This window comes from Crocodylus siamensis, chromosome 2 (assembly GCF_052110815.1).
Source record: "Crocodylus siamensis isolate JL-2025a chromosome 2, ASM5211081v1, whole genome shotgun sequence".
Lineage (NCBI taxonomy): Eukaryota > Metazoa > Chordata > Crocodylia > Crocodylidae > Crocodylus > Crocodylus siamensis.
Window position 1 is genome coordinate 10502089 of NC_143396.1, and position 21929 is coordinate 10524017.

Consider the following 21929-nt stretch of genomic DNA (forward strand, 5'->3'; position numbering starts at 1 on the left):
ATCAGCTCAGTGCTCAGCAGCCCCCCAAAAAAGGCAAATGAAGTGTTAGGGCTTATTAAGAAGGGAGTTGTGAACAAAACAGAAAGGACTGTGAGGTCCCTTTATCAATCCCACACCTTGAATACGGTGCCCAGTTCTGGTCCTTGCACCTCCAAAAGGAGAAAGAAGAACAAGAGAAGGGCAGTGAGGATGATGAGGGGTGTGGAGACGCTTCCCTATGAAGGCAGACTAACAAGGCCAGGCCTGCTCAGTTGTTTTTCCCCCCAGTGTGTCACTAAAGGTGGAGCTTGTGGCCCCCAGATGTGGGAGGAGCTGGGAGCTCGGCCGGATTCACCAGGGCTTGGACACATGCTGGGAGGAAAGGGGCACTGGGGGCTCGGGGGCAGGGAGCGAGGGGCGGGTTCTGCATCAGTCCTGCCTGGACCCTCGATGCTGGAGGCTGCAGGAGAGAGAGGAACAGGGGAAAACCCTGCTTGGATCCAGGCTATCTCCCTTCCAGCAGCCGTGGGACACCGGAGACTGGGCACCAGGACGTGGCAGCATCTCTGACTGAGTTGGTCTATAAGGTGCTGGCAGGGGCAGCAAGCAAACCCTAGAACAAAGGGTAAAAGTGCCAGTATGGCTCATGCTGGGAATGCTTATCAGGGATGAGGCAGGGCAGGGTGGCACCTTAAAGAGTAACTGGTTCAGAAGCACATCAGCCTGGCTTAGCAGGGATATCACAGCAGTGTGCCCGTACCAAGTAGGCACAGCGAGGGTGCCACACAGCAGCTTTGCTAGGCGATCTCTGCCCACACTGCGGGGAGCTTTGCCAGGGTGCTATCCTGCACCGCAGCCCGCCTGGATGGGCTTGCGTGGACAGGAGCTGTGTCCTGAGCCTGAGCTGAGCACCTTCTCCCACCAGATGGGGCATCTGAGCTGGGAGAAGGGCCGTGGCCTGCAGGTTTGACTGCATCGGGACTCTCCGAGAATAGAAATTGGCTTTTTTTCCAGGCAGTAGGAAAAGAGCAGCTGGTGCCACTGACGTCTGACTCCCCCAGCAATCCTCTCTCAGGCTTGTCTGCGTGGACCCTTGGCCCACTCCAGGGGACCTCTCTGCTGTGCACCCCGTTGCCTGCTTCCATCACCCTGGGATGTTTCCCCCACTACAGAAAGGATGTGGACACATTAGAGAGGGTCCAGCGAAAGGCAATGAAAATGGTTGTGGGACTGGGGGACAGGACTTGTGTGGAGAGGCTGAGGGAAGTGGGTTGATTCAGCCTGCAGAAGAGAAGACCGAGGGGGATTGAAGAGCAGCCTCCACCTCCCTGCAGGCCGGCTGCAAAGAGGGTGGAGCTGGGCTGGTCTCAGTGGGGGCAGGTGACAGGACAAGGGGCAATGGGCTCAAGTTGCAGCAGGGGAAGTTGCGGTTGGATATTAACTTACTTATGAGGAGGGTGGTGAAGCGCTGGAACAGGCTCCCCAGAGAGGTGGTGGCATCTCCATCCTTGGAGGTTTCATAGTTTCATAGCAGGTAGGGTAGGAAGTGACCTGAGCAGATCATCAAGTCCGACCCCCTGCCATGGGCAGGAAAGGATGCTGGGGTCAAACGACCCTAGCTAGGTGATTATCTAGCCTGCTTTCGAAGACCCCCAGAGTTGGAGCGAGCACCACTTCCCTTGGAAGCTGGTTCCAGCTCCTGGGTGCCCTGACTGTGAAGTGGCACCTCCTGATGCCTAACCTAAACCTACCCCCTGTCAACAAAGGGGAGGGGCACTCTGAAGTGCTTTGGGTTAGGGTACAAGGCAGTCGAGGGGAAAGAGACTTAATGGTGGGAGTCTACTACAGACCTCCCAACCAGGGAGAGGAGCTTGACCAGGAATCCTTGGGTCAGCTCACAGAGGTAGTGAAGGCTAAGGATGTGGTGGTCATGGGGGACCTGAACTTCCCGGACATCTGCTGGGAAGAGCAGTCAGCCAGGTCTGACTGCTCATGCAGGTGCTTGGCCAGAGTGCAGGACCTCCATCTAACCCAGGAGGTGCACAGCCCCCCCAGGGGGGGACGCCTTGTTGGACCTGGTGCTGGCCATGGGCGGTGACCTGGTGCGGGGGCTGCGGGTGCTCAACGCCCTGGGCAACAGCGATCATTGCCTGCTGGGATTCACCATCCAGCGCAAAGTGGCAAAGGCGTGCAGTAAGGCAGCGGCCCTAGATTTTAGGAGGGCAAACTTCAGCGAGCTAAGGAGGATAGTTGGAGAAGCGCTGAGGTCCTGGAGGGGAGGGGAGCCGGGTGTCCAAGGAGAGTGGTCGCTCCTTAAGGAGATGATCCTCCAAGCCCAAAGGAAGGTAATCCCAACGAGGATCAAAGGGAGCAGGAGGGCACACAAGCCTCCGTGGCTCACCAAAAGCATCCGGGAATGTCTCCTTGCTAAGAAGGAGGCTTACACCCAATGGAAAGAAGGGGTCACCACCAGGGAGGACTATCCTGTAGTTGCTCGGGGATGTAGGGGGGCAGTCAGGAAGGCCAAGGCAGAGGTGGAACTGGGACTGGCTTCCCAGATTAAGGACAACAAGAAGTCCTTTTTTAAATACATAGGGGGTAAAAAGAAGGTCCCGGGTAATGTGGGGCCCTTGCAGAACGCATTGGGAAATTTGGTCGTCACCTCAGACCACAAAGCTAACATGTTTAACGATTTCTTTGCCTCCGTCTTCCTAAGTAGGGACCAGGACAGCCACCTCCCTGCTGGGCCCCCCTCGGGCCCCGGGGGAGGCACACCTGGGCCACGGGTTAGCGAGGATTTAGTTAGGGAGCTTCTGGAGGGGTTGGATGTATTCAAGTCAGCCGGCCCGGACAATCTCCACCCTAGAGTCCTAAAGAAATTGGCTGCGGTCATTGCAGGACCCCTGGCACGGCTTTATGAGCAGTCGTGGTGCTGTGGTGTGGTCCCAGAGGACTGGAAGAGGGCCAACGTGTTCCCCATCTTCAAAAAGGGGAGGAAGGAGGACCCAGGAAACTATAGGCCAGTTAGTCTTACCTTGATCCTAGGCAAGCTGTTTGAGAAAACTATGCTGGCACTCATCCAGGAGGGGCCAGCAGGGGACTGCATGCTTGGGGCAACCAACACGGGTTCATCAGTGGCAGGTCCTGTCAGACCAACCTGGCGGCCTTCTATGATCAGGTCACCAGATCATTAGACGCAGGGGGAGCAGCGGACATCGTCTTCCTGGACTTCCGGAAGGCTTTTGACACTGTCTCTCACCCCGTTCTCATTAAGAAACTGGGGGCTATGGTGTAGACACCCACACAGTCAGATGGGTCGCCAACTGGCTGGAGGGCCGCACCCAGAGGGTGGTAGTGGATGGGTCCTTCTCAACCCGGAAGGACGTGGGCAGTGGGGTCCCCCAGGGCTTGGTCCTCGGGCCCGCACTGTTCAACATCTTCATCAGTGATTTGGACGAGGGGGTAAAAAGCACCTGTTCAAATTTGCTGATGACACTAAGATGTGGGGGGACATGGGCACTGGAAGGATGCAACAGGCTACAATCGGACCGAGACAGGTTACAAGGGTGGGCGGACGAGAATAGGATGGGATTCAACACTGACAAGTGCAAGGTGCTGCACCTGGGGAGGAACAACCAGCACCATACCTACAGCCTGGGGAACTCCCCTCTTGTCAGCACGGAGGCGGAAAGCGATCTGGGGGTCATCATTAACTCCAAGATGAACATGGGCCGGCAGTGTGGGGACGCGGTCAGGAAGGCCAACCGCACCTTGTCCTGCATCCACAGATGCATCTCGAGCAGGTCCAGGGAGGTGACCCTCCCCCTCTATGCGGCACTGGTCAGGCCGCAGCTGGAGTACTGCATCCAGTTCTGGCGCCGCACTTCAGGAGGGATGTGGACAGCATGGAGAGGTCCAGAGGAGGCCACTCGCATGGTCGGGGGCAGCAGGGCAGGCCCTACGAGGAGAGGCGACGGGACCTGAACCTGTTCAGCCTCCACAAGAGAAGGCCGAGGGGGGATCTAGTGGCCTGTTATAAACTAGTCAGGGGGGACCAGCAGGCATTGGGGGAGTCCCTGTTCCCCCGTGCACTGCCAGGAGTGACCAGGAATACCGGTCACAAGCTGGCAGAGGGTAGGTCTAGGTTAGATATCAGGAGGCGCGACTTCCCGGTCAGGGCGGCTAGGGTCTGGGACCAACTTCCAAGAGAAGTGGTGCTGGCTCCTACCCTGGGGGTCTTTAAGAGGAGGCTGGATGAACATCTTGCTGGGGTTGTTTGACCCCAGTACTCTTTCCTGCCACGGCAGGGGGTCGGACTAGATGATCTGCTCAGGGCCCTTCCGACCCTAGAAACTATGAAACTATGAAACTTATGGCCGTTTTTCCTTGTTACCCCTGGTAGTGCTTGGGGTTTATCGGCGACCACCAAATCCCCCCTCAGCCTTCTCTTGTGGAGGCTGAACAGGTTCAGGTCCCGTTGCCTCTCCTCATAGGGCCTGCCCTGCTGCCCCCGACCATGCGAGTGGCCTCCTCTGGACCCTCTCCATGCTGTCCACATCCCTCCTGAAGTGCGGCGCCCAGAACTGGACGCAGTACTCCAGCTGCGGCCTGACCAGTGCCGCATAGAGGGGGAGGATCACCTCCCTGGACCTGCTCGAGATGCATCTGTGGGTGCACGACAAGGTGCGGTTGGCCTTCCTGACCGTGTCCCCACATTGCTGGCCCATGTTCATCTTGGCATCAGTGATGACTCCAAGATCCTTTTCTGCCTCTGCACTGACGAGAAGGGAGCTCCCCAGCCTGTAGGTATGGTGCCGGTTGTTCCTCCCCAGGTGCAGCACCTTGCACTTGCAAATGTTGAAACCTGTCCTTTTCTCGTCTGCCCACCCCTGTAACCTGTCTAGGTCTGATTGCAGCCTGTTGCATCCTTCCAGTGTGCCCACGTCCCCCCACATCTTAGTGTCATCAGCAAATTTGAACAGGATGCTTTTTACCCCCTCGTCCAAGTCACTGATGAAGATGTTGAACAGTGCGGGCCCGAGGACCGAGCCCTGGGGGACCCCACTGCCCACGTCCTTCCAGGTCGAACATGACCTGTCCACCACCGCTCTCTGGGTGCGGCCGTCCATCCAATTTGCCACCCATCTGACTGTGTGGGTGTCGACACCACAGCCCCCCAGTTTCTTAATGAGAACGGGGTGAGAGACAGTGTCGAAGGCCTCCCGAAAGTTGAGGAAGACGATGTCCGCTGCTACCCCTGCAGCTAAGGATTTGGTGACCTGGTCGTAGGAGGCCACCAGGTTGGTCTGACAGGACCTGCCTCAAATGAACCCGTGTTGGTTGCCCCTGAGCATGATCTCCCCCCCCGGCCCCTCGTGGACATGCGCCAGGATAACTCTCTCAAAAAGCTTGCCTAGGATCGAGGTAAGACTAACTGGCCTATAGTTTCCTGAGTCCTCCTTCCTCCCTTTTTTGAAAGGTGTTGAAGACCCGGGTAGACCAAGCCTTGGCTGGGATGATGCAGTTGGGCTGGTCCTGCTTGGAGCAGGAGGTTGGACTAGATGTGACCTCCTGAGGTCCCTCTGTCTTGGAGCAACCACTGTCCCAAGGGTCGACTGCAGTGTGCCCTGCTCAGAATACACCCACATTGTGTGTCTAGTGCACCTTGAGCTGATGCTGTCTGGCCTCCTCTGCTTCCCCAGTGCCTGCTTCATGTGTGCCAACCCCAGAAATGAAGAGGTGAAGTGTGGCCAGTGTCTCCCCACCATGGGGCTGCAGACAGAGATCTGGAGAGTGATGGCTGGGGGCACCCTCAGGGCAGCTTCACCCCTTTCTGTCAGAGAATTATAGACAATGAGGGCTGGAAGACACCTCGGGAGGTCACATCTAGTGCAACCCCCTGCTCCAAGCAGGACCAGGCCCAACTACATCACCCCAGCCAAGGCTTCGTCTACCCGGGTCTTCAACACCTCCAAGGACGGAGAGTCCACCACCTCTCTGGGGACCCTCTTCCAGTGCTTCACCACCTTCCTCATGGGAAAACTACCCTTTCCTCCAACCTCTCCCACAGCCTCAGACTGATTTGTCTCCCCTACCCACTTGCTTACCAGAATCCACATCTCCTCCTTCTCCTACCAGGTGCCTCAAATGCAGCCCCCTCTCCCCCAGCAAACAGCCAGCCTGCAGCAATGCCCTCTGAGCTCCCCATCCCCTCCTGCTCCGTCTCTTCAGGACCAGAGCACCGCATATGCTAAGGTCTCATCTTACTCCTTCCCCGGCCCAGCACAGAGCTGCACACGGTGTCTTGCCCTCTGTGTCAGGATATCGGGTTATGGATGAGGAGAGGCACCTGCTTCCCCAAGGTCGCTTGGTTAATTGGGTTATTTATACGACTCACATGATCGGGGTCTGGGGCCGGGGAGGTGACCTTTTAGCTCATAGATGCATTTCTGATGGCAGTGATGCAGAAGGCAACCAAAGCAGATTTAATGCTTGCTCTGTAATGGTCTTGGAAAGTGTATGTGTGTGTGTATGCATGTGTGTGTGTGAGAGAGAAAGAGAGTTGGGAAAGCAGCTAGAGATGCAGCCAGCAGGAGGTGGTAGCACACATGCATGTGCGTGTTTCCGTACACGCGCGTGTGTATATATGTATGAGAAGTTGAGGGGCCCAGCCACGCAGAAGACCATCCATCCCTCTGCAAAGCTGGCCCCAGATCCACAGAGGCTCTGGATGAAAGACAAGAAGCAGAGCAGGAGGCTGGATGCCCACAGGGCTGCAATTCCCCTGCACGATGTACAGGAGCACCAGGTTTAAGTCACGGCCATGACCATGCCGGCGGTGACAAGGGCAGTATTGTTGAGGTGGGGGGCCCTGAATTTCCTCTCCTTGCTCTGTCTTTACCCTGACCTGACTACTGAGTTCTCTGGAGTCACTCCAGATGGACGCCAGTGCAAGGAGAAACTTGGCCTGGCTGCAGACACCACATTGCCAATCTCAGCTAAATCTCCAGGATTTAAAATGGGGGTCTCTCTTCTTCCTGCCCCAGACACTTTCTCATCATCTACTTCCACACTGTCAACGATGCCTCTATCTTTAAGCATGGTTTCACCTCCTCTTTACCCAGCCCCTCATTACATCTTCCTCCAGCAGCTCAGAGGCAGCGATCTATTTGCGAAGCAGCTATTTCTGTCGTGAGTGACTGATGTCAGCCGACAGGACTTTTGCCGTGATGCTGTAGTGGGTCCAAGCAGGAAGAGACACTACACTGTGTGCGCACGCGTGCATGCACGGGGGGTGTTTGTGCATGCATGCCTTTGTGTGCGTGCATGTGTGTGACAGGGAGAGCTCGCTAATACAAGTATACTGAACAACAGCCTGGGGAATCCAGAAAAGTACTGGTCAAAGGGGATTTTTCTCTCCAGTGGAGGGAGCGATATCATTTAGGTCGTGAAAGCACCAGGGAGCTCTCATGCATCCACATCTCAGGGACTCTGCTACATACCAGCCACATACAAGCGTGGTTTTTAAGGCAGGCTGGCAGGGCCCTCAGGAAGTCACATCGAGTCCAGCCCCCTGTCAGCCCTGTCTGAGCCATCCTAGCCACGTGCATGCCTGGTCTATTTTTAAAACTGCACAAACAAGCCTGTTGCACAGATGCTGGGTGCATTGTCCAGGAACGCCGCCAACACCCTGACCTGCCCAGGTACATAAAGAGCATCGGTTCTGCTGTGTGCTGGGTCAGACCCCAGGTCCGTCGTGCCCGTCTCCTGCGTCACGGGGGCAGAGAGTGGAGGCTGGAAGGGAGAGTGACTGGGTCAGACCAGGGTTTTATACACTGTTCCTCTCTCCCTTGCAGCATCGAAGGTCCAGGAAGGTCTGATTCAGAGGCCATGCCCCTCGCTCCCTGCTCCGTAGCCACCGATGCCCCCAAACCGCTGGCAAATCTGGCCAAACTCTCAGTTTCCAGGCCACAAGCTCCACCCTTGAATGACACACAGGGTGAAACACAACTTCCTTGTGTTCGTTTTAGACTTACTACCTCCACAGCTCCAAGAAAGAGAGCCGTGCCTACTCTGCCGAGGAAAGCAAACCCCCGACGGTCCATCCCAATCTCACCAGGGGGTACAATTCCTGTTTAAAAAATAAAAAATGTTGGAGGCTTTGGATTCTCATCCTCTGGTTGCAAGCTGGGGCCTTTGTTTCCATCAGTTGAATGACTCGGAGAGAGTCACAAACGCCTCCCCTAACGATGCAGCGCAGGCATCAGTGTCAGCCATGGCAGGCCACGCTCTTGCCGAGCTGGGCATGGTCGCTGACCCCACGGGGAAGCTGAGCATCTACCCTTCTCCCATTCCTGGCTGTAATGGCCTCGCAGGATCCCAGAGGATGCTCCCCTGACAGTGTTAGAGAGGAAATGTTGCCCTATGGCTCCAGGCTGGGCCTGGCTGAACAGGGGAAGAAGCTCCCTATTTTAGAGGGGAAAGAGGAAACTAATTTCTGGTGCTGGTCTCTTTGCAAGTCACTCTGAGTTTGGCATGATGATGAGTGCAGAAGGAAAACCAGGACAGGATGGTCTGCCACCTGCTCCTGGGCACGGAGCTCCTATTTCACAGTTTTTAACTCATTCCAATGAAGTCCTTTTTGCTTGAATACACTGAACAAGACAGCCCTCGGCCTTGAGCCTGTGAGTAAAGCTTCCAGCTTATTTTTAATCGGAGAAAAAGGGGTGCTGTGTTCTACGCAAGGGTCTATCTTGCCGACTGCACGCCCCTTTTCCAAATCCTCATGCTCCGTGCTGCCTCTCCCCCTGCAAACCCAGCTGCTTCAATGTACCCAGAGCAGCCGCTGTTATGGCCAACACGGTGCTAGCTGCAAACCTGGGAGGGCTTTCATGAATAATGAAGCCAGCGTGCTGTGGGATGACCTGATCGCTCCAGCTCGCGCCCCTGCGGAGCCAAGCAAAATGCTTCCCGTCTCCAGCGACATTCAGGGACCTTATCCAAAGCGAGCTGCAGGCTGGGGGCGGACGCCAGGGCGAGGAAAACAGTTAGGACGTCTTTAACATTCCAGCTGCCCACGCCAGACAGGGCTGGCATGGCTGGCATGCTCCCCGGTCATTCAGAGCTCCCTGGCCTTTCCATTCCCCCCGATCAGCCCATTTTCTCCCAGTGCTGGGCAACGAAGGTCGTACAATTTGTTTTGTGGCCTGGTTTCTGTGCTAACCCTTTGCGGTACCAAGGGGGAGATATCCAGAGCACACAGCAGGGATTAGCAGAGGCTTGGGATGACTGAGGAGGGGCTCTGCACCCTGACACCGCAGCAGATGCCAAGGAACACTGCACCAAGGAGTTTCACGTGTGCCGTGCAATGGGACGGATCCGCCTTATTTCCTTTGCGTTGCTCCTTTAAATCCTTCTGGGCTCAGCTGTCCTCAGAGACAGCCACATACATGATGCAGGCTGCTGGAGGACGGACAGACACACGCATGCACCCCCTCGGGGCTGTCTCCTGCACCCCTCACTCTTGTCTTCCTCTCTTTCTCATTCTCTGTTGCTTTCCATACAACACGGACGTGACAAAGCTGCTGGAACTAGCTATGCACCCAGTGCCTTTCTGGCAGTGCCTAGTAAAACAACATAGTGAACACCATTAGAGGGCCCACTGCTATTTAAAAGGATGCTAGCCTCCACGGTTTAGATAAAAGCACGTGTCATTTTTGTATTCAAATATAAAACAATCCCTGGGTATTTGAATGTGCTGTTGTGTTCAGCCCAAGGGGCAGACTGATATGGCAGCAGCTGCATCCAGGTCAGCCTCCTGCCCAGAAAAGCTCCTCTGAGCCTGTCCCCAGCTACTTCTGCCTGTAGGACCACAAATAAAGTTGATGAGAAGGTGACATCTGACTGTCACCTTGCACAGAAATGTCCCCCTGCTGCTCAATGCCAGAGCCAGAAAGGGGAGGCACCATCTCCACCCCAGACCTCAGCACATGTTTGAACAGATGCTCAAACATGATGATGGCGAGAGGACCTGGGGGTGACGCAGGTCAGCACAGCACAAGAAAGCAGGCTCCTGATCATCCCATGCAGGGGAATGACACAAACCCAAGCAGGTGGGACAGCCTGAGGTGGGTCCAGCTGTTTGCCTGCAGTGTCTGTGCATTGCATGTGGGCTGGGAACTGCCCTGAGGACCGTGCAGCTGGGCAGCCAGCTCTTTTGGGAGAGCACAGCTGGATGCTCTCTTCCCGGGGTCCTCGAGGAATGCCCTGCTGCACAGAGACCTGAGGGTAATGGAGGGTCTCTCTGGGCCACTTAATCAGCCACAAGACTCACAGGGAAAATCGGGGACTCAGAGCTATGTCCTGTAGGCAGCCACAAAACTGCTCTGGGCAGACAAGAGCCCACAAGCCTACTCAGCGTGGCTCAGAGAGTCGCATCTGAGCCTGCATCTCCTGTATCCCTGCCCGGTGCTCTCACTCCAGGTCCCTGGTTTCATCCAGAGAGCAAACAGACGGGGTCTAGAGCAGAGGGCTTGGAAGGGGAGATAAGACTTCAAGGTTTCCCAGTTCAATCATTCCTTCACACCTGTTGTCCAGGGGAAAGTGTCCCTGTCTGCCTCCTACTGGGGACCGCTACTGCAGTGGCACTGGATGCTATCACGGGGCCCTGGTCCGTTCACACCCAGAATACACCTCCTGTCCCCACCCACCCTGGGGGCACCTGGGCCTCCACCCAGCTCCCATATGGCCTAAAGGCTTCGGCAGAAGTGGGGTCAGACCCAGGACACTTAGGGTCGCAGGCAGAGGAAGGTCGTCCCTGCCTTGTGGCTGGGACCGAACAAGACACCGTTGCAGTGTTTATTCCAGGGCTCTCGTTAAACTCTGCCGCCCCTGCCCTGGGAATGCACGACCGATGCCAATTAGGGCGTCCAATAATAACATCCTTCCCCCACCCGAGCTTTGTGGGCCCGATCCCAGACAGCCCCTGGGATCTGGGTGCAGATGCAGCATGCACAGGTCCTTGCAGGAGACGCTAGGCCCCTTCTCACGCCGGGTGCTGCGCGCTGCTCTCTCTTGCCCCGGCTATTTTTAGTGGGCTGGTAGCAGTGTGCTGTTCTCAGCCATACATGGAGCAAGCAGGCAGCTCGCGGAGGGAATTTGTCCCTGGGGTGCTGAGTTTCAGACGTTTGGAGACCCCTCAGGGGTGGGTGAGGACAGGGATTGTCACCTTCCCCGGGTACCACGCTCTGATTACAGCTCTGCCAGCCCAGAACCCGGCTCCCCTGCCAGCAGTGCTGGGCTCCCCGCTGTGTGGCCTCTACTCCGTGCCAGCACATGCGACCTGTGCTGGGGAGGATGAGGGGCACGTCCCTGGCTTCCTCGCTCCACCCGGCCCCTCCACCCAATGAGCACTCTGCTCCCGGGAGAACAACAGCCATGCTGGGAGGATGATGCTGAGGGCAGAAATAGCTCCAGGCTCCACAAGGAAGCCTGGAGCCTCTGGTATTTGTGCTATTAGCCTGGCCCTTCTCTACGAGGCCTGGTACTGCCAGGCAAAGCTATTGCCACCCAAAGCTACGGGCAGGGGAAGGAGGTGGTCCAACAGTTACTTTGGAGCTCAGGTCCAGTCCCCTGCTCTGCCACAGGTTCCCTGTGTGACCCTGGGCAAGTCACTTAATGTCATAGGATCGTAGAATGGGAGAGTCAGGCTGGAAGTGACCTCATGGGGGTCACATCCAGCCCAGACCCCTGTTCAAGGCAGAATCAGCCCTGACTCAACCAGCCCCACCAAGGGTCTGTCCAACCTGCTCTTGAAAACTTCCACGTATGGAGACTCCATCACTTTTCTGTGCACTGGGACAGGCTGGGACCAACTGCCTACTCAGCAGCTCTGCAGAAAAGGACCAGGGGGTGACAGGGGACAAGCAGCAGTGTGCCCTTGGTGCCAGGAAGGCGACCGGCATCCTGGGCTGCATCGGTAGGAGCGCTGCCAGTGGATGGAGGGCAGTGATTCTTCCCCTCCATTCAGCACTGGGGAGGCCACATCTGGAGTCCTGTGTCCAGCTGTGGGCTCCTGCTACAGAAAGGATGTGGACACATTGGAGAGAATCCAGCGGCGGGCAATGGTTGTGGGGCTGGGGACAGGACTGGTGAGGAGAGGCTGAGGGAAATGGGCTGATTTAACCTGCAGAAGAGAAGACCAAGGGGGATTGAACAGCAGCCTTCACCTCCCTGCAGGGGGGCTACAAAGAGGATGGAGCTGGACTGTTCACAGAGGGGGCAGATACAGAAGCAATGGACTCAAGCTGCAGCAAGGGAAGTTGAGGTTGGATATTAGGAAAAACTTTCTCAGGAGGAGGGTGGTGAAGCACTGGAACAGGCTCCCCAGAGACGTGGTGCAGTCTCTATCCTTGGAGGTGTTTAAGGCCCAGGTAGACAAAGCCTTGGCTGGGGTGATGTAGTTGGGCTGGTCCTGCTTGGAGCAGGGGGTTGCACTAGATGTGACCTACTGAGCTCCCTTCCAGCCCTGTGTCTGTGAGTCTCTGATCCTAGCTGCCTGTTCCAATGCTTGACCATCCTTATAGCCAGCAAGTTCCTCTTAATCTCCATCTCCAATCCGCCCACATCCCTGCCTCTTGGGGCTGTTGGCAGAATAAACCAACCAAAATTTGATTTATCCAGGGGGCTGAACTAGCTGTGATTTCATGAGGTCCCTTCCAGCCCAATTTCCCCATGATCCTGTACAGGCGGGAAGCTGAGGAGCAGCTTCAAGAAGGACGTGGACAGGTTTTCAGAGGCTGTTGTCACCAGGGTTCAGGAGGTGCTCGAGACAGAGCAAAAAACCTGGATGGGAGCTGATCTGTGCTGTTCATCCCCAAAGCATTGGAAAGAAGATCAGGCATCACTGCACCCCATGCTGACATGCAGCTACCTCTGGGGGGGTGGTGTCTACAGCAGCCATGCAGCAGAACTCCTCAGTTTAGGACAGGACGGGGAGAGCACGCAAACTCTGACGGAGATTTAAGAAGGTGGAGATGAGTTCTTGTTTGCTAATTGATTGGGGAGCTGGGGGGACAGTATTCCTGCTCCTGGGAATACTGCCAGGAGGTCTCTAAGGTCTAAAATGGGGTATGATCCTGGCTTGACTTCTCCGGTGAAGGGTGACGTCTCGCTGAGCACAACACCCCTAGCACTAGATTGGAGCAATGAGTCCTGCAGCCAGCCACCTGGCACCCAGCGCCACCAGGACTGATGCAGAGGATCCTGGGCCCCAGCTGCTGGTTGTCCTGGGAATGCGTCTCCTGGAAAAGACTTCAGGATACGGTCAGACATGCAGGCACTTCCCAGTCAGTTGCTTGAAAGAAACATAGAAAAGCAGGGCTGGGAGAGACATTTGGGGGTCATAGCTCATCCATCCCCCTGCTCCAGGCAGGGGCAGGTTCATCCAAACTATCCCAGACAAGTTTTTGTCTGATCTAATCCTAAAACTATGCAACAACACTGATGTACAGCTAGGCCCACTGCCTGCAGACACTGAGAAAACCTGAATCTGCCCCAGGTGAAGCCAGGGGGATGTGTGCTGCTGCTGCCAGGGGTGTTAAATGCACTTAAGAGACCCCAAACAGAGGCTGTCCCCCTTGCTGCAGAGGAAGGCAAACCTCTCACCCCAGTCTGAACCAGTCTGAGCAGGGGGGAAACCCCTTCCTGCCCCCCAGTGCACCATCAATCTGAACCGGAGCTTAGGGGCAAGACCCTCCAGCCAGGGCCCTGCAGGGTTGGTGCCAGCAGGAGCATTGGCACAGCCCCATCCTCATCCCTAGCAGCCAGCATCCAACACTGCTGAGAAGCGAAAAAAAACATTTCCCCTTCTGACATGTAGTAGCAGGAGGGGAAAAAGATTCCTTCCCAGCTTTACGGGGCAGCCAGCAAGGTCCAGAAGCCAGGGACATCCCCATCATAGCAGAGCAGAGGGATGGATGAGGACCCTCAAAGTTCCTGTGTTCATAAGCAGGCTTGCACAGGAAAACACGCACCACCCGATGAGCAGGCAAGTGCACGCACCTACATGCACATGACTCCTATGCACTCACAGAAGCAGGGGTGTGGAGGCCTGGGCGGGTGTGCACACTGGACAGACCTAGAATGGTGCACAGAAACATATGTCATGTCAACATGCTTGCATGGGTGGCGTTGTCTCTGAGGAAGTCATGTGTACCCACACTAGCTCACTTTGGCGTGGGTGGCATTGTCTCCATTGACCTGCGCTGGGAAACAAGCCCTGCCTGCTAGCTCCTGCTCCATGGTTGGTACATGCCCAGGGCTGGCCTTGGGGTCTCACCCTTGGGCAACACTGAGCATCCCTGGCACCGTGTTCATGGCATTCTTCAGCCGGTGTGAAGCAGGAATGAATGGGCAGGGCTTGTTTCACAGCAACCCCGCAATGGCCGACACACACACCAGCACACACGTGAGCACACGAAACACATGCCTGTGCAGGTGGACCCATGCACAAATGCCTCCCTCTGTGTCTACACCCTTTGTCAGGGTGCACTTGGCCATGCTCTGAGCCACACGTGTCTCTTCTGTGGACCTTTGCAGCAAATGCTCCACCACGGGCTTTTTACCACGTGGGCTGGGTCTCCCCTGCGCCTGCTCAGGGGAATACAGCACCGCTGATCCCAGCCAGAACACATGCACAAACACCAAATGGCCAGAGGATTTTCCCAGCAGGGAAGGGGTGTCTTCATGCCTCTAGTGTGCTCTCTCACGGGCCCTTCTCAGTCATTTGTGTGGAAAGCCCCCATGGTGAGGAGGAAGAGCACGTATCATGGGGAAACTAAGGTACGGAGCAGCTCAGGGCAGGACTTCCAAGACTGGGAACCCAACACAGTCCCCCAGCCCAGGGTTTGGGGCCATTCTCAATAGGGGCTCAGACACAGCAATAGCAGCTGCAAGCTGGGAGCTGACAAGGAACCTCTTTGGTGACCCTCTGTCAGTGAGAAGCAGGGGGCCCTGCATCAGCCAGGCATCCCCCTGCTCCCACCATGAGGTTTCCTTCCTTCCAGGGCCTGGGCTCAAAGTCTGTGGACCAGAGCAGGTTCCCGTGGGGGTAAAGCAGGACCAGCTGACTGCAATGAGCATGAAGGTGAGGTGGGATCTGCCCCATCCCCCCCAGGCCTCTGCAGTCAAGGTCGTCTTCCCTGCCTTCCTCTTCTGGAATGACGGCACCAGGGAGGCAAGGTCATAAATAGAGGCTCTTTAAGCTCAAGACAACTGGCTAGGAATACAGGGCCAGGGAAGGAAACTCAAGGGCACGATACCCCCACCACCGGAGAGCCCGAAAGCCTCCCTCAGTGTTGCAGGAATGGTTGTGGCAAACTGCAGCAGATTGTGTGCATGTGCGTATGGGCGAGAGAGCAGGCGTGCACGTATACAAGATGTGTGTACATTTATGTATGTACGTGTGTGTGTGTGTGTGCATGCCTGCAAAGTGTGTGTATGCCATGAGTATATGCAATGTGTGTGTTCATGTACCTGTTTGGGCAGAGGCAGTGTGCATGTGTGCGAATGAACGCGTATGCACACATAAATAGGTGTGCACACAATATCCATGTATACCGAATGTGTGTATGTGTGCATGAGCATGTGTGCGCAATGTATGTGCATGCGCTGGGTACATGCAGGGTGTGTGTATACGTGCAAATGCAGCATGTATGTCTGAAGATGTGTGTACAGATGCAATATTTGTGTATGTATGTGTGTGTGTGTGTGTATACAATGAATGTATGCAATGTGTGTGTGCATGTGCCTATATGTGCAGAGGCAATGTTCATGTGTGCAAACATGTGTGCGCACATATATAATAGGCGTGTATGCAACGCTTGTGTATGTGCACATGTGCATGCATGCACGAATGTACAGTGTATATGCATGAATTGAGGGTATGCAGTGGACAAGTATGTATACGTGTGAATGTAGCACGTGTCTGAAGATGTATGTGCAGGTGCAATATCTGCGTGTGTGTGTGTGTAAATACAATAAGTGTATACAATGTATGTACATGTGTGTCGACATGTATGCGCACACATATAATAGGTGTGTATGCAATGTGTGCATATGTGCATATGTGCGTCCACATGTGCACAATGTATGTGCATCCACTGAGTGTGTGCGGTGGGTGTGTTTGAAGATGTATGTGCAGAAGCAATATTTGTGCATGTGTATGTAGGTGCGTGTGACTGCACAATGTGTGTGTATGCACTGAGTGAATGTGGTGCGTGTGTGCATGCATATCTGTGCAGAGACAGCGTGCATGTTTGTACACATATATAATAGGCATGGGGCTCTGTGTATCTACACGAGTGTGCAGACACGTGTGCAGTGTGTGTATGCAGTGAATGTATGCAGTGAGTGTGTGTAAGTGTGGATGCAGCATGTGGGTGCCTGAATACATACATGTGTATGCAATATTTGTGTGTATGTGTATGTGTGTGTGTATGCATGCATGTGAGCACAATGTATGTATGTGTGAATACAGTATGCGTGCATACAGGCAATGTGTGTGTGTATACTGTTGTGTGTAGATTTTGCAATATAGAAGTAAGGCCATTTCTTTTACCTTTAACCTCAATACAGAGAAGCGGACACAACACATACTAGACGGGTGAGAAGAGAAGTGTTGTGAAAAGAGTTACTGACAAGATATGAAACTAGCTGAATCCGGTCAACAGAGGAGCCTCGTCAACAGAGGAACCTTGAAAACACTACAAGGATTGTTTTCTTTCAAGCAGACTACTTGGCAAGAATATATAAAACATGCAATCACGAGAGTTAAACTTCAGTGTTCACGCGCACAATGTCACTTGATTGGATAGAATAGTAATTTAGTTAGTAGATGATTGAGTATTCTTACAAGCACGAGCTAATCACGAACTAATGCTGACATACTAACAAGGTATAAAATTGTATACTGGTAAAATTGTAACTGGTAGGCGAGGTGCCTCCTCGGAGGCACCTCGCTGCAGCGAATAAAGATTCTGTATCTGACTTCAGGTACTTGCTCTGTGTGATCATTGCCCCAGCCTAGGGTGAACTGCACGTGACTTTAAGAGCATAATTCGTAACAATATGTATGCATGTGTGGGTGTCTCATACGATGGGAGGTCCAGGTGCAGTGGGGAGACGGTGCTTCCAAAAGCTTGTGCATCTCTGAATGAGTTCATCTACAAGGGATCTAATCTTCCAGTGCCGGAGGTCCCGCAGGAACCACCTGTCCCAGGGCTGAGCTAGCCACAGCGACAAAGCTCTTCTAACTCCCAAGCTACGTCCCCCTTATAATGCTTTGTCCTGTCTCTCGGAGGCACAAAGCAGGGGATTTCCACCCAAATTTTGTATCTGAAGACTGCTATCACATCCCACCTCAGCCTTCTCCTAGGATCATAGGAAAATCAGGCTGGAAGGGACCTCACGAGGTCACATCATCTAGTCTGGTCCCTGGCTCAAGGCAGGATCAGCCCTGTCTCAATCATCCGAGCCACGGCCCTGTCCAGCATCGACCAATAATGGAAACTCCACCGCATCTCCAGGAGCCTCTTCCAATGCTTGATCCTGGCTTCAGTTTCCCCAGCTGCGGTTTGAAGCCATTACTCCTATCTCTGCCCCTGCGGCCACAGGGGAAAGCTCATCTCCAACCTCTTTGCAATTGCCCTTCAGGGTGATTTTCAAATCTGTGATCTCTTCATCTCTTGGGGATGAAGCCCTGCCCAAAGGGGTTTCCAGGTCCCGATGGGGTCACACACTCTAGCTAGGGGTTGGACTGAGCTTCTCTGCTCCCTTTTCCCATGTCTGCTCTCTATAGGCAGCCACGGACCCAAGAAGGGCTCTTAAAAGTGATCCCGGCTCCTTGGGAAGCCTTGTGACTCTGGGCAGCTGACCGCTGGACAGTGGGATAACAGTTGGGGCACTGCCAAGGCCAAGGCTCCCTGTTGCAATTTGGGGTGCCAAAGCCACAAAGGTCACGGGCCTGTGAACTCAGCTGGCCATGGGGTGGGAGCAAAGGCAGGCAGAGATCAGCACCATTTCTTGGAGCTGGTCTAAGAGGCCGGACAAGGAAGGAAGTGGGGATTGTTGCATCTCCACCGAGTCAACTACTTTTTGGAGCAAGTGGAAGGCGGTGGGGGAGACCTTTCCGGCAGGAGACAGGGAGGCCCTGAAGCAGCTGGACACAGAAACCCAGGAATGCTCCTGACCGGATCATCCTGCTAATTGCTCAGACTGAAAACAGAAAGAGGCTGTTTGGAGTCACACAATAATGTTTACACAGGCAGCTGGAACAGCAATGAACTCAAAGTAGCCCTGACTGTCCCACCAATATATCTCATGGGTTCTTCAAGTAGCCTGGACTGTCTGTAACAGCCCAGGATAAATGTCTTTATCCTGGGATAAACCAGTCACAGGTTTACAGACAAGGAGGGTTGGAAGGGACCTCAGGAGGTCACACCTAGTCCAAACCCCCGCTCAAAGCAGGACCAGCCCCAACTATGTCATCCCAGCCAGGGCTTTGTCTAGCTGGGCCTTAAGAACCTCCAAGGATGGAGAGTCCACCACCTCTGGGGAGCCTGTTCCAGTGCTTCACCACCTTCCTCGGGAGAGAGTTTTTCCTAATATCCAACCTCAACTTTCCTTGCTGCAGCTTGAGCCCATTGCTCCTTGTCCTGTCATCTGCCACTATTGAGAACAGTCCAGCTCCATCTTCTTTGCAGCCCCCCTGCAGGGAGGTGAAGGCTGCTATTCAATCCCCCTCAGTCTTCTCTTCTGTAGACTAAATCAGCCCATTTCCCCCGGCCTCTCCTCACCAGTCATGTCCCCCAGCCCCACAACCATTTTCGTTGCCCTCCACTGGACCCTCTCCAATAGTTTTTAGCCTCAGAGGTTTTGCAGCAGCAAAGGAGGCCTTGAGGGAGATTCGGAAGGGCAGTCCTGGGAGATGACCAGAAGGGTCCGTGTACAGTCCTGAATAAATAGAGCCTTGTCCTGGGTGCAAAGCGGGGAGACACAGTGTCCCTGGTACCAGGACCCCTCCCGCTGTGCAGCAAGGGGGATCACACTCTGTCCAGGGGGCTGGTACCACAGCTGCTTGCATGGCCTGATGCTCATCCCACCAGCTCCGTCGTGAGCATGGAAGGCTTGCAAGACATGTAATGCTGGGTGGTGACCAGACAGTCCCCTGCAAATGCCAGCCAGTGCCCCGAGCGGGTCTCAAACTCAAGGCGTTGTCCAGGGGGTGGTTAGCCGAAAATGTTGGGCCCAGCCGCTTCCAGCCAGCATACAGCAAACCCAGGAGCCAGGCAAGAGCCAGGTGTCATGCCGTTTGCTGGCTGTGCAAACAGCTGGGGACTGGCACTAGTTGCCCAGGGCAGCTGAGGAGTCTCCATCCCTGGAGGTTTTCAGCAGACCAGGTGGCATTTGTCTGGCCTGGGGAAGCAGGAATCACAGAAATCCTACAGGCTGGAAGGGCCATGGAGAGGTTACATCTAGTCTAAGCCCTGCCTGAGGCAGGATCAGCCCTATCCAAATCAGCCCGGACAAACCCAGTGTCCGAACCCATAGCACAACTACCTCCAACCCTGATATCACATCTAACCCAGCCATAGGGAAAGCAGGGGGGCAAAGCTGCCAACGTCCTGCTGCTGCAAAGGTTGTTAATAGATGCTCAAGAGACCACAGGTAGAGGCTGTGCTCCTGCTGCAGAAGGCAAAACCCCCCAGTGCGGACCAGTCTGACTCCCCTAGTCAGATTGGTCCCCATTGAAAATCCCTTCCTGCCTCCAATGCAATGTCAGCGTGACCTGAACAGAGAGGCAAGACTGTCCAGCCAAGACCCTGCGGGGCTGGGGCCAGCAGGAGCATTGGCACAACCCAGTCCCATCCCCAGCCCAGGCTGCAGCAGCACCCAGCATCTCTTGAGGAAGACAACCCCCCGCCCCCCCCCCCAACCCATGAAGCAGCAGGAGGGGAAAAATCCCCTTCCAGCAACCAGGAAAGCCTGCAAAATCCCCAGAGTAGCGAGCATCTCTGCAGGGTTGGATCAAGGGGCCCTCGAGGCTCCTTCTAGCCTGGCATGCTGCAGCTCAGAGCACGCAGGGCAGGGACCTTCCTGGGGACGTTTGCTCCCCGTGCCACTGCGGTTATAGAGCAGAGGATGTATGTGGAAGAGGATGCAGAGTCTTACTCACATGAAGATCCTGACCTTATAAATACTGGGTCCCGTGTCCTCAGCACCCCATTTCTGGGATGGGGTGTGAGAGCAGCTGGGGTGCAGACCTGAGCTGCTGGAGCGATCCAGGATGAGGGAAGAGGCGGAAGAGGTTGGCTTGGGACCTTCAGGAGCACACAAGCCCATGGGGGTGCAATAAGTGGGTGCCTCTGTCACCCAACCAGGCCATCGAGGCAGTGGAGGAGCAGGGAATGTAAAGCCAAGCAAAGGAAATGGCATTACTGCCGACGGAGATCTGGTGCAGGGGCCAGGAGACGGCGTGATCTGACAGCAAGGTACTAGCCAGACAGTGATGGGGCCTTACACTGTAGGGCCTGAGTCCTGGAGCCCTGGGTGGGTTCCCCGCCGTGCTGGGCACTGTACATAAGGAAAATACAGAAGCGGTCTCTGCCCCAGGGAGCCTGCAGTGCCCGTCACAGCGCTGGCCTTGAGATGCCCAGGGTGAGAGCTGCTCAAACACCAGGCCTGCTTTTTCTCCAGAAATGCCCAAACTGCAAAACAGCTGCGTGCCCAGGGGGAAGGTTTCCATAAAGTTTCCACAGAAAATCCTGGAGCTGTGCCCTGCACCTCTGCTGCCCCAGGGGTCTGGGATGCCTGGCTCTGGGTGGGAGTCCTGGCTGGGGGATCCCAGCTCCGTGCCACCCTGTCCCTCGGCCGGGTCCACCGTGACCACGATGCTGCTTGTAGGATGGGCACAGCCCCCTGCTCTCCTGCTTGGGGCAGCGGGGTCAGTCCTGGGGGGTGTCTCGGTGTGGGGAAGGGGAGCAGAGGGACCGTGCTGCTGCCTGGATCCCCTTGGGGTGTGTGGAGGGGCACTTACCGCCTCAGAGGGTCCAAGGGCAGCTGCCCGGGGGCTGTCCCGCCTGTCGCCCACTTGCCTTTGACTCCCCGGCCGTCATCCCGGGGCTGCATTTTCCCATGCAAAAGCCGGCTCCTGGGGAGCTCAGCGGAGCCCCTTGCAGCTCCTTGCTGCCCGGCTCGGGAGACGGGGAGCGAGTCCTGCCGGCCTTTCACGGCCCTCCCATGCATCCGTCAGGTGGGGAAGTGGCCGGGAGCTCCCTCACCACTTCCCAGGGAGGCAGCGAGGTCCCTGGGGGTGTCCCCCAGCACAGGACTCCGGCAATGCCCCCGCACGAGACTCAGCTCAGGTCAGGGAGCTGGATTCGGCGAGTCCCGAGCCCTGGAGAGAGGCAGGCACAGCCCTTCCCGGGACAAGGGGAGCTCTGTTCTCCGGCGTGGAGGGGCGTCGCGCTAATCCAGCCCGGAAAGCGCGGTCCCCAGAGCAGCTGCCTGTCAGTCCGGCCGGCTGCCTGCCCGGAGAAGGGCTGGGGCCGCGCTAAGTGAGTAACAGGTGCTGCCTCTCAGGGGACGCAAGGGCCGGATCCAGGGCCTGGATTGCCCGGAGGCGAGCAGGGGTCTGTTGGCACAGCCGGGGAGTCCATGCAGCTCCCCAGAGGGGCCTATGAGGGCTTTGGGGGAGCGAGAGGAGCAGCCACAGGTTTGTAGGATGGTTCCCATCTCCTCTATTCATGCACTCGAGCTGTGATTCCCAACCAGGGCATGCTGGGCTGCCTCGAGATCCTTTCCGCGGGTGCAAGCAGGATCCACAAGAGAAACCCAGAGACTGCAAACAGAAATGCACAGCTGGGGTCTTTCTGAGCCCTTTGCAACAGACA

The 21929-nt window shown here is 55.7% G+C and overlaps 1 protein-coding gene across 2 annotated transcripts in view; it reads right to left on the minus strand.

Annotated features, from left to right (window-relative positions):
- Positions 1-21435, minus strand: part of ZNF638 (zinc finger protein 638) — a 118511-nt gene extending 97076 nt beyond the window's left edge. The window contains exon 1 of one of the 2 annotated variants that reach the window (XM_090035147.1): positions 21074-21435. In XM_090035147.1, coding sequence (XP_089891273.1) covers positions 21074-21282 — 209 coding nt within the window. In that variant the 5' untranslated portion in view covers positions 21283-21435. The remainder of the gene's footprint in view (positions 1-21073) is intronic. The other variant, XM_090035145.1, reaches the window with a different exon arrangement.
- Between the last annotated feature and the right edge of the window lie 494 nt (positions 21436-21929).